The sequence below is a fragment of the Littorina saxatilis genome, unplaced genomic scaffold (assembly GCF_037325665.1).
Source record: "Littorina saxatilis isolate snail1 unplaced genomic scaffold, US_GU_Lsax_2.0 scaffold_346, whole genome shotgun sequence".
In the NCBI taxonomy this organism is placed as follows: domain Eukaryota; kingdom Metazoa; phylum Mollusca; class Gastropoda; order Littorinimorpha; family Littorinidae; genus Littorina; species Littorina saxatilis.
This window is the reverse complement of record NW_027129438.1, coordinates 62,572-75,317: the sequence shown is the minus strand read 5'-3', so window position 1 is coordinate 75,317 and position 12,746 is coordinate 62,572. Positions and strand designations below refer to the sequence as shown.

Sequence of the window (12,746 nt, the reverse complement as noted above, 5' to 3'; positions counted from 1 at the left end):
TTTTGGAACCATCACGAACGCATTCCGATACACTCAGAAACGTTTCTTGATCTTGCGTGCAGCGCAAGACGGCTTCCATCGTGTTAGTTTCTTATTCCCACAACTGTTTGGCCTTGATTCAATGAGGTCAAAGTGAAATTGACAAGCCAGAATAGCACGGTAGCGTATTGCGCTAAGCAGGAAAGCGTGCTTGTCTGTATTCTTGTTAACTTTCTGAGCTTGTTAATGAATACAACATATCATATCTATATGTTTTTGGAATAACACAAATTATAAAGAATAAGATGAAATCATTTTTGGATCGATTTCTTAAATCTTAATCGTAGTACTAATTAATCTATTTTCGTTAATTGTGATCACATTTTAAGAGTAAACATGACATATGTATATATGTTTAGATTCAGAATTTGATGAAGATCTGTTTGCGAACATTCGATTTTAATGACGACTTTAATGAGCAAACTCATCACTTAATGTTTAAGCCTCCAAGCTGAAATACAATTCCAAAGTCCGGGCTTTGTCGAAGATTACTTGACCAAAATGTCAACCAATTTGGTTGAAAAATGAGAGCGTGACAGTGCCGCCTCAACTTTCACAAAAAGCCGGATATGACGTGACGTCATCAAAGACATGTATCCAAAAAAAAAGAAAAAAAACGTCCGGGAATATCATACTCAGGAACTCTGTGAAGCTTCATGAAGATCGGTTGAGTAGTTTTCTCTGAATCGCTCTATTGGTTTGTTTGTTTGTTTTACGCCCAGCCGACCACGTAGGGCCATATCAGGGCGGTGCTGCTTTGACATTTAACGTGCGCCACACACAAGACAGAAGTCGCAGCACAGGCTTCATCTCACCCAGTCACATTATTCTGACACCGGACCAACCAGTCCTAGCACTAACCCCATAATGCCAGACGTCAGGCGGAGCAGCCACTAGATTGCCAATTTTAAAGTCTTAGGTATGACCCGGTCGAACCCACGACCTCCCGATCACGGGGCGGACGCCTTACCACCAGGCCAACCGTGCCGGTTTGCTCTATTGGCTAAACTTGACTAAATGTAAAAAGCTTGTCAAGTGCGACTGGTAATATAAAATCTCCTTGCCTTCACAGCAGAAACAAGCAGACAAACCCTTTTACTTGAAAGGGAGAATTCGTTGTTCACAAATTCTTGAAAGACCCAAACATACTTTTGTATGCTTTTCTTTTCATATTAAGCTGTTTCGCAGCAATACACTCTGATGCTTTTCTCAACGCGTCAGGTCAGTCAAAACGCCCGCAGAACATAGTACTGGAACTCACTGATTGGAATACGAACAGATTTGGAAAGCTCGTAGTCACACCTGTCTCGATAAATAAGCGTCGTACAGAACCAGCGCCCTTCCATTAAAACGTGTTTGAACACTAACACTGTTCTCCTGGTTAGTGACTTTCTGTTTTTAGAAATATATATACCAAGATACTCTTCACAAATGCAGCGCTTCTGATAAGAAAGCTCTTTCCAATAATATGTATCAAGATTTACCTAAAAAATCCTGATACTACATTTTTATATTTAGTCAAGTTTTGACTAAATATTTTAACATCGAGGGGGAATCGAAACGAGGGTCGTGGACTTGTTTAACTTGCCTTAGAATGTTAAATAATTTTTCTTATCTTGCATCGTATTTTTAAAGGTTGTCTCCCGCTAATTATAAGCGGGTTTCATCGTTGTATTGTTGAATGATACGTACTGGTGTAGCTGGCTTCACGATTAGTTAGTTTGCTGGAGGGAGTGGGCGAATGAGTTTGCGAGAGCGGGTGAATGTATTTCTTTATTTACTAGATATCTGTACAAATCATACACGAAAGCATCGATTGATGAGGAAACAGTTGCAAGTTTAGCATGAGATGCAAGGACAAGGTCTGCCATCAAAAAGCACTGCTGCGACAATCCACTCTATTGGGAAATCGACCACCATGTAAACACGATGAGGGCTCATCTGCCTGTTACCGATATGCCTCGTTAGACTTCATGCCGGCGCAGACTCACTGGCTCTATCTGACAAGACCTTGTCCGTACACCTTTTATTTTCCATTTTATGACCCTGTTTCAATTAGAGAACATTTGCACAAGACCGACTTGTAGATAATCATCCCTGTCTGTTTGAAATGATAACGGTATCTAGTGATTATCAATCAACTACTGATTAACATGTTGAGTTGTGTCAAAATCAGCGTCTGGGTTCATGACATTGTCAGTCATGAGATCAAGACATGTCTTTTTGTCTGCACAGTCCAGTGAATACTCTCGTTCGCTCTTCTCTTTCAGGCAGCTTACAGCCTGGCCAGGTGTGCTCGGAGGGGGGGTGGGGGGGGGGGTGGGTGTGTAAGCAAGGTAAAAAGTTATATTTGTTCAGCTGTATTGCTTACTTTGTTCTATGTGTTTCGGGTTTAAACTCGGAAGTAAACTATATGCAAAACAAAAATTCCCTTTCAATACAGAATTATATTCAATCCAATGCACACTATTTTGTCTTAACCCCTGCATACAATTTCATACAAGATTCCTTCCAAGATTCAACAACCTTTCATACTTTCAAACTTTGCTTCTCCTTCAGAATGTATAATTTAGTTCGTGGTTTTTTTTAGCCCACGAGGCGATAACGTATTAGTCAGTAATGTATGTATTGCCTTTTACATTGATTGTCGGTAGCAGCTAGCATGGTGACGACGAAACCACGTAACAGTCATTTCCCCTAAGAGCATAGGTGTGTACACCCTGCGATAGGCACGAATTATTCAGGTTCTAGAGTACTAGTCTGTGCTTTTTTGTTTGTTTGTTTGTTTAACGCCCAGCCGACCACGAAGGGCCATATCAGGGCGGTGCTGCTTTGATATTTAACGTGCGCCACACACAAGACAGAAGTCGCAGCACAGGCTTCATGTCTCACCCAGTCACATTATTCTGACACCGGACCAACCAGTCCTAGCACTAACCCCATAATGCCAGACGCCAGGCGGAGCAGCCACTAGATTGCCAATTTTAAAGTCTTAGGTATGACCCGGCCGGGGTTCGAACCCACGACCTCCCGATCACGGGGCGGACGCCTTACCACTAGGCCAACCGTGCCGGTAGTCTGTGCTTGACCATGACGTAATTAATTGAGCTCTCGTCATCCAAGATCTTTTGGAATACCAATCAGTGTGATTGTCCAGCACTGTGTTCTGCGTGCGTTTTGCCCAACCAGAAGTGTGGATAAAAGCATCCAAATGAAATGAAAAGGAGGCGTGCAGAAGTTTGTTTGATTCTTGCAAGGATTTATGAAAAACGAATACTCCCTTCGGAAAATAAAAATGACTGCTTGTCGTCTGCTTTGAAGGTAAGGAGATGTTAAAGCTCACACGACACAACCCAAGCCGCGTTGGACAAGCTTGTAGTTGTTTTTTCCTTTCTGTAGATTACCGTTGATTTGTTCGTTTGGTAACAGTAGAAAACGCATATGAATAGAACCCACAGACATTTACTCCGGAGCTGCTACGTCAATTTATGACACACAATAACAAAACAAGCAAACAAACAAAACAAAACAAAACAAAACAAAACAAAACAAAAACGACACACAAACACACACACACACAAACACGCACACACAAATACAAACACACACACACACACATACACACACACACACACACACACACCACATACACACACACACACACACACACACACACACACACACACACACAGTAACATACACACACAACTACTGATTTTGAAAGCCTAATTAATTTATAGAGAGAGAGAGACATAGAGAGAGATATGGAAAGAGAGAGAGAGAAAGAGAGAGAGACAAACAGAGAGAGAGAAAAAGAGAGAGAGAGACACATAGAGAGATATGGAAAGAGAGAGAGACAGAGAGAGAGGGACAGAGAGAGAGAGAGAGAGAGAGAGAGAGACAAACAGAGAGAGAGACAAACAGAGAGAGAGAAAAAGAGAGAGAGACATAGAGAGAGATATGGAAAGAGAGAGAGACAGAGAGAGAGGGACATAGAGAGAGAGAGACAAACAGAGAGAGAAAGTTGACCTTGATCTGGCATTTGACTAGGTTGCAAGTCATTGGCACATCCGTCAAATTGGCAGATTTCTCATGGCAACTTTCTTTCGCTTCTTGGATGTGTTTGGCTGTCAGCTTTTCGAAGAAGTGGATGTCGTTTTCATTTTCCGTCCGCTGCATCTCGAGTAGTGGAATACTCTTCTGAGCATCGATCGCGAAGAAATCGTCATTCATCGTCTCGTCTTCCTCGATGACTACTGTCACACTCTCTCCTATTTCTGTTTCTTCATCCTCCTCTGGTTGAGCGATGACTTCAGTCTTCTCGTTGCGTTCCACATATTCCTTCGTGAGATTGATGTGGTTCACTTTTACCTTTGCACCGATCTTGATGCGATACTCAAATGTGTTGATTTTCTCCGTAACTTCATACGGACCTCGCAAAGTCAATTCCAGCTTGTTTTGCTTGAGCGGTCTCAGCAGGAGTACCTTCTTCCCAACTGTGATCGTTCTTGGAATGGCTTGGAATGGTTGTAGTGCTTGGCCTGTTTGCGTGATGCCTTTTTCAAGTTTTCCTGCGCGATTTTGCATGTTTCTTCGATTCGGTTTCTGAGGTCCACGACGTACTCGGCCGTCGTCTTCAGCTCACCTGAAATCGATTCGTCCGTCCATGTTTTTCTCAGGATCTGCATGGGTCCTTTGATTGACTTTCCGTACAGTAATTCAAACGGAGAAAAGCCAAGGCTGTCTTGAGGGACTTCGCGGTACGCGAACAGCAGAGATCGGATGAAAGAATCCCATTTCGTTGGTTGTTCCGTGGCGAGTTTCTTCAGCATGTTTTTCAACGTGTGGTTGAATCTCTAAACCAACCCGTTTGATTGCGGATGAAATGGGGCATGCAGTCATGTTGTGCTTGATCTCCAAGAATGAGTTGATTTCGCTCATGAGTTTGCCAGTGAACTGCGTTCCTTGGTCTGTGACTATGGCATCCGTCGCGATATAACCTTCGTGGTTGAAAACGACGTTAAACACCAAATAAAGAAAGAAAGACTATGGCATCAGGCATCCCCAGTCTTGTCCATGTTTCCCATAGAGCTTCGGCGACTGTGTCTGCGCGTATGTCTCTCAACGCTACGGCTTCTGGGTATCTCGTGGCATAATCCACCATGACCACAATGTATTGCTTTTTGTTCTCTGACATGGGTTTGATTGGACCCACAATGTCTATGGCTACTTTCTTGAACATTGGATCAATCGTAGGCATCTGTCCTAATGGAACTTTCTTGAAGCTGCTTCGTGGTGCGGAACGTTGGCAAATGTCACATGAAAGACAGTGCCGTTTCACGTCTCCTACAAAACCAGGCCACCAGAATTCACTCTTTATTCTGTCTGTGGTCTTCTTCTGTCCCAGATGACCGGCCATCGGATGATCATGTCCGAACTTGAGGACTTTGCTCCTCATCGATTTTGGAACCACAACCTTCCGACTCTCCTCTCCATCCTTGTTCAAAGTAGATCTGTACAGAATGTCTTTCTTCATGACGTATTTCACTCCGTGACGTTCTTCTCCAGATTCGGCCATGTGACGTAGTTTCGTCAAGGTCGCGTCTTCTTTCTGAGCTTTTCGAAGATCTTCCGGAGCACAGGCACTCGTCGTATGTTTATGTGATCCTCTGATGGGACGACACATGTGCTAGACGTAGGGTCTGTTCTACATTTGTTTTCTTTCGCCTCACTCCTTGCAGTGACAGGCGCAGAAATGACTTCCTGATTCCAATCAGGGTCTCTCACAGGGAAGATGGGCGTTTTCTTCTTCTCTGTGCCTAATCCGTACCCGTTCCCAATAAGGACAGGGTAGAATCTGATGGGGTCTTCCAAGATGGATACTTCGGTATCTCCGACGAAATACGGCGAGTCACAATAGCAGTCGGGCACCACTTGCGTATTCCCTTCTCCGCCATAGTTGTCTGTTTCCGTGTTGACAAGTACTTTTTCTTGTCGATAAGTTTTGAGCAGACCATGATTCCTGTGCATCCTGAATCTCTCAAAGCTCTAACTCTGTTTTCATCTATCATGATCTCCGTCTCTGCTTTGAATTCTTTATCTTTGCATTCGTCGCAGAGTTTCTCTGGGAGTGATGAAGTAGTCTTAAGTGCTCCGTCCATCTGTACGGCAGCGCCGTACGTTCCGGACTTTCCTTTCTTCGGACAGAATCGAGACATATGTCCTGGATTCTTGCCAAAAAACAAACAAAGTCCGCTAGCTTTCATTCTCTGTTTCTCTGCTTCTTTCTGAGCAGTGTCGGCCTCGGCATACCTATGACGTCCGGCGCGACTGTCTTTTTCAGAACCGTCAGTGCGATTTCCTTTTGCATGACGCTCTGCGTTCACCAACTTCCCTTTCAGCTTAGATCGGTTTAGCTCAGATTGAGTAGCTACTTCACCTATCTCTTTGGCAGTGAGAGGGTTGCGGTCTTTCCCGTGAATGGCGAGTTCTGGTGGCAGTGTCTCCAACACTTGTTCCCGTAGCATGAGATCGGTTAATCCTTTCGCTGAGTCTTCGCAGTGATCGAGTTCAATCCACTTCGTAAGGTAGCGTTCGAGACGAATGACGTGTTGTTTGTAGGAGTCAGTGGCATTCTTTTTGGTGTTTCTGAACTGCGTGCGGTATTCTTCTGTATTGAGTTGAAATCCTTCAAACAAAGCATTCTTCAGAGTGTGATAGTCTAGTGCGTCCTCCCGAGAGAGTTTTGAGTAGATATCACGTGCCTTGCCGCTGAGAAAATACACTAGTCTTGACGCTTTCTTTTCTTCACTTAGATGACAATCTTCTGCGTAATGCTCAAACTGATGAAACCAGCTCTCGATGTCATCACGGTCTTCCAGGTTAGGGATTTTCGGCTTGTACCTGTCATCGTCGCCTTCATGACGAGGTTTGGGCGTGTTGTTGTTCACGTTGAGCTGAGCTGTAGTCTGGATCCTTAACTGCTCAAGTTGAAATTCGCGTTCTTCCCTCTCGTCTTGACGTTGACGCTTTCGTTCCCGTTCTTCTTTCTCGTCTTGACGCTCTCGTTCCCGTTCTTCTTTCTCGTCTTGACGTTGACGTTCTTCTTGTAGGAATTCCTGAAGATCACGTCCTTCGGTAACCTAATTCACGACCTAGCACCAATGTTTCTTTAGCCCAAGTCGAAAATGAACTTGCTGTCTTCGGAAGTCGTTCCTGCGAACGTCCTCGGACATGGGAATGAGGGTTATCTCGATTTGACAAGCTCGCATCTCTTTCCTCCGTTTCTTTGTCGTCTTCCGACAATTCTTCATCTTTGTGGAAAGTGAAATTAGAGATTTTGACATAGTAACTTTATCTGAGACTTGCTTACCTGATGGTAAGATGCAAGACCAATTTAATATTAATGGTTTCCATCCACTTGTGCGGAGAGACAGACCAGACGGAGCACACGGTGGTGTGGCTATATATGTTAAAGATTACTTACGCTGTAAAGAGAGAACAGATATTTTGATTCCTAACCTTGAAGCCACATGGATCGAAACCAAATTGAATCAAGAAACTATATTGATAGGCTCGTTTTACCGGCCTCCTAGTGCCCCTGTTGCTTATTGGCAACTGATCGATTGTTCTATTAAACAAGTTATGGCCACCCCACACAAATTCATAATTCTTGGTGATTTTAATTCCGATTTTACTGACAACCCACCAAAGCAACTCACAGACATTTTGTATCTGAATAGCTTAAAGCAACTAGTTACATGTCCCACACGGATAACTGATAATACGTCCACCTGTATCGACCTGATTATTACTCCAAGCATTGACATTGTCGATAAAGTAGAATTTATTCCTCCCATTTGTAGTGATCACTCTGTACCAGTCGTTTATTTAAAGCATCATCTGAAGAAAAGATCACACTCAAAAAGAACGATTTTAGATTATAACAAATTAGACGGTCAAAAGTTAATAGTTGAGTTACAGAAAATTGATTGGTCAAACATAGTGACTTTAGAAGGTATTCATACCGCAGCTTCTCTTTTTTCGGAGCAGTTGTATTCGATCGTGAAAACCTGCTTGCCTGTCAAGGAAGTCACCATTCGTGAGGGAGACACACTCTGGATTACATCATATATGTTGAAATTAAAAGACCACCACACGCTTGGGAACTCTTTCGTAAGATAAGGAACCAATACACAGATGCTATTCGAACGCGAAAGAAACAATATTTAGAGGAACTTGACCGGTCCGTATCTGATCCAAAGAAATTTGGTCAGAAGCAATGGTGGAAGTTAGTTAACAGGTTTATGGCAAAGAAAGGCTCTGACCAAAACGAAATCCCGCCACTAACAGTTGATTGTAAAACCTATTTTGAAGACCAGAAAAAGGCTGAATTATTTAATATGTCTTTTGTTAAACAATCAGAAATAAACGACACAGACGATAATGTTCCCGATATAGACAATGCTGAGTTTTTTATCGACGATAATGGTCGTGACTTCCGAAGAAGTGAAAAGCGCTTTGAACTTCGGATAAGGCGCTATATAAATAAAGAGAATAATTAAAAAAAAAGTGTAATAGAAAGTCTTGATACATCTAAAGCTGTCGGGCCTGATAAAATTCATAATAAGATTCTTATTGCAAGTTTACCTATAATAGCAGAACCTCTATCTATTTTATTTACTAGATCATTAAATGAGGGTGTATTTCCAAGCAAATGGAAAACAGCACACATAACACCGATATTTAAAAAGGGGGATAAAGGAGACTGTTCAAATTATCGTCCCATCTCACTCTTAAGCTGCGTAGGTAAAGTTCTTGAAAAATGTGTTCAGAAACATGTGTTTGGATATTTTGTATCGAATATCATAATTACACCTTCCCATTCTGGTTTTATTCCCGGTGACTCCACTGTGTACCAGTTAACATGCCTTTATAACGACTTTTGCAAGTCACTCGGCGACAGCATTACTGTCCAGGCAATTTTTTTCGACATTTCCAAAGCATTTGACAGAGTCTGGCACAAAGGTCTCCAAAGAAAGTTATTTGCACTAGGCATTCGAGGTCAGGTGTTTAAAGGCACAGTACGCCTCCCGTAAACCATCACAGAGCTTCCCGAGCGTCCACATACAGTACACGCATACTTCCATTTAAACGCTCACCGAACGGGAACATCCTGGCTGCTTTCTGTCGAGCGTGAGAGATGTTCAAAGAATTTATTTTCGTGGACTTGGCCCTTTGCAACAATGGCGCCTCGTTTTGGTGCTGGACGGCTGTTATGAATATCCCGGAAATCACGCTCGGACAGTAAGCCTCCCGTAAACCATCACAGATACTGTCAGGCTTTTACACACAGTACAAACACCCTTCCATTTGAACGCTCACCAAACGGGAACATCCTAGGTGCCCTACGTAAAGAGCGAGCAATTTTTAGGACCCATCCTGAACTCAGGTCAAAAATGAGTTACTTCCCTTAAACTGGCGATAGCCGTGGATCGATGATAATCAGAACGTTTTTGGACCGCGGTGCGTTTTTGCGCTGGACCTAACTTTTAAAATCTAAATAATAAATTGACAGCGTGTTTTCATCAAGACAAGATCAGTGCAATTCGAAGTTGTGAAAGTTTGAAAAAAGAAAAGCCCGGAAGCAGGGTCACGCAAGGGTCGTAGCAGACGACGGTTTATGCGGCATATCGCCGTTCCTCTCAATAGTCAAAAGCCATCGCTAGAGTTCTTGTGAACCACAGCCGTTTGTTTCGTGCATAAAAACGTGCTATTGTAGATAAGCTGACATCGAGTCGCATTCAAATGACTAACTGACGACTACATTGTGAAAAAGGGAAACTGGATCACACGGGTTCACGATGGCTCAGGGGTAAGATAAACCACACAAAAATAAATTCTTTGAAAATTGTTCGCTCTTTACGGAGGGCACCTAGGATGTTCTCAATCGGTGAGTGTTTAAATGAAAGGGTGTTTGTACTGTGTGTAAAAGCCTGACCGTATCTGTGATGGTTTACGGGAGGCTTACTGTGCCTTTAATTGGTTCCAAAACTATTTAACTGATCGAACACAAGCAGTGGTGCTTAAATGAAGTATGTCTAGCTACTTACCTGTGCAAACAGGCGTTCCACAAGGCTCTATTCTAGGACCTCTCCTTTTTATATTTAGTCAAGTTTTGACTAAATAATTTAACGTAGAGGGGGGAATCCAGACGAGGGTCGTGGTGTATGTGTGTGTGTGTGTGTGTGTCTGTGTGTGTGTGTAGAGCGATTCAGACTAAACTACTGGACCGATCTTTATGAAATTTGACATGAGAGTTCCTGGGTATGAAATCCCCATACGTTTTTTTTCATTTTTTTGATAAATGTCTTTGATGACGTCATATCCGGCTTTTCGTGAAAGTTGAGGCGGCACTGTCACGCCCTCATTTTTCAACCAAATTGGTTGAAATTTTGGTCAAGTAATCTTCGACGAAGCCCGGGGTTCGGTATTGCATTTCAGCTTGGTGGCTTAAAAATTAATTAATGACTTTGGTCATTAAAAATCTGAAAATTGTAAAAAAAAATAAAAATTTATAAAACGATCCAAATTTACGTTTATCTTATTCTCCATCATTTGCTGATTCCAAAAACATATAAATATGTTATATTCGGATTAAAAACAAGCTCTGAAAATTAAATATATAAAAATTATTATCAAAATTAAATTGTCCAAATCAATTTAAAAACACTTTCATCTTATTCCTTGTCGGTTCCTGATTCCAAAAACATATAGATATGATATGTTTGGATTAAAAACACGCTCAGAAAGTTAAAACAAAGAGAGGTACAGAAAAGCGTGCTATCCTTCTTAGCGCAACTGCTACCCCGCTCTTCTTGTCAATTTCACTGCCTTTGCCATGAGCGGTGGACTGACGATGCTACGAGTATACGGTCTTGCTGAAAAATGGCAGCTACTTGACTAAATATTGTATTTTCGCCTTACGCGACTTGTTTACATTAACGACATAGTGTATAACGTTGAATCCATTAATGAACTGTTTGCCGACGATACAAGTATGTATTTAAGCCTGGAAAATTCTCAGATGCGAACAGATATTTTTAACTCAGATCTTGATAAAATCGACCAGTGGAAAGTTAAATTTAATCAAAGTAAAACAAAACTTCTGAATATAAGCAGGAAAAGAAATCCAGATTGCATCCCTTTAAACTTCGGTGGCACAATTTTACAAGAAACTGAAAGTCATAAACATCTTGGTATTATTATTCAGAATAACGGTAAGTGGGAGTTACATATTAAATCTGTTATAGCAAAATGCCGTACACTGGTAGCTTGCTTGCGATCGTATAAATATAGACTAGGCAGAAAAGCTTTAGAAATAATGTACAAATCCTGCATATTGTCACATTTTGATTATGCTGATGTTCTCTGGGATAAATGCCCTAAGGGTTAGCCACCGAGCTTGAAACTATCCATTTAGATGCAATTCGAACCATTGTTGGAGCAGTCCGCAGTACAAGCCATCAAAAATTGTACGATGAGTCAGGCTTTATTTCATTATTAGAGAGGCGTAAACGTCATAAATTGATATTATTTCACAAGATCGTTCACAGCAAGGTGCCACACTACTTATTTGCGATATTGCCTCCATTAATATCAACTAATAACCCATATCACCGGCGCAGACCCTCTAGATAGGAAAGTTCCATCGTTTAAAATTGAATTATACAGAAACTTATTTCTCCCATCTACAACACAACTCTGGACTATGTAAAACTTAGTGACTCCCCAAGTGAATTTAAGCACTTTTTGTCAAAAAACGATTTAAGTCCGCCGTGTTATTTTTATTCTGGAGATCGCATGTCACAAACAATTCACTGTAAGCTCAGGCTATATATAAGTGATCTTAATAACGATCTAGTGAGACGACACGTTGCTACAGATGCACCTTGTGACTGCAGATTCCCGTCCGAATCCGTAAAACACTTCATACTCTCTCACTCTGTCTCTCTGTCTCTGTCTCTGTCTGTCTGTCTGTCTGTCTGTCTGTCTGTCTGTCTGTCTGTCTCTCTCTCTCTCTCTCTCTCTCTCTCTCTCTCTCTCTAAAAACCAAAGAGAAAACTCAAAACCAAACATTAACCGCACAATATCGACGTAATCTTTAAGTGACACGTAGAGACATTGCTATATTTACCATCAGCCTACGTGCGTATTTACCATCAAAGGTCACAGAAGCAACTTGTTTACATCATTACTGCGACAAAACATTCATGCTTTTATTGATTTGTCTTGTCATCGTTGGAATAGAAGTCGACAGCACGAACAGTCCTTATGTTACAGCAAAGAAGAGAGTAACAGTTTACAGATTTGAATTTCACAATCAGTTGTTGTTGTTGCATGTTGTTGTTGGTGGTGTTGCTGTCGTCGACGTCGTCTTCGTCGAAGTCGTCGTTGTTGTTGGTGTTGTTGTTGTTGTTGTTGTTGTTGTTGTTGTTGTTGCTGCCGCGGCCGCCAGAATTTTAAGACCGTATTGTTTGACGTATCCCAAAGATTGTCTAAAATTACACTTTTTGGAGTGATAAGCTGACAGACTTCGTTTTTCTTTCAAAATGTCATGAAAGTCGATTACACCAGGGTTCGTCCAGATCAGGCTTTGTGGGCATCATAACAGCTTTTCAGAAAATTGAAGACATTTTGTGTTTTAC

At 41.8% G+C, this 12,746-nt stretch overlaps 1 protein-coding gene across 1 annotated transcript in view; it reads right to left on the bottom strand.

Annotated features, from left to right (window-relative positions):
- Positions 1 to 7,766, bottom strand: part of LOC138957709 (glutamic acid-rich protein-like) — a 16,801-nt gene extending 9,035 nt beyond the window's left edge. Inside the window, exons 1-3 of the mRNA XM_070328771.1 lie at positions 7,761 to 7,766; positions 6,479 to 7,181; positions 4,069 to 4,535 (exon numbers count right to left, since the gene is read on the bottom strand). Of these exons, the coding sequence (XP_070184872.1) occupies positions 4,069 to 4,535; positions 6,479 to 7,181; positions 7,761 to 7,766 (1,176 nt within the window). The remainder of the gene's footprint in view (positions 1 to 4,068; positions 4,536 to 6,478; positions 7,182 to 7,760) is intronic.
- Between the last annotated feature and the right edge of the window lie 4,980 nt (positions 7,767 to 12,746).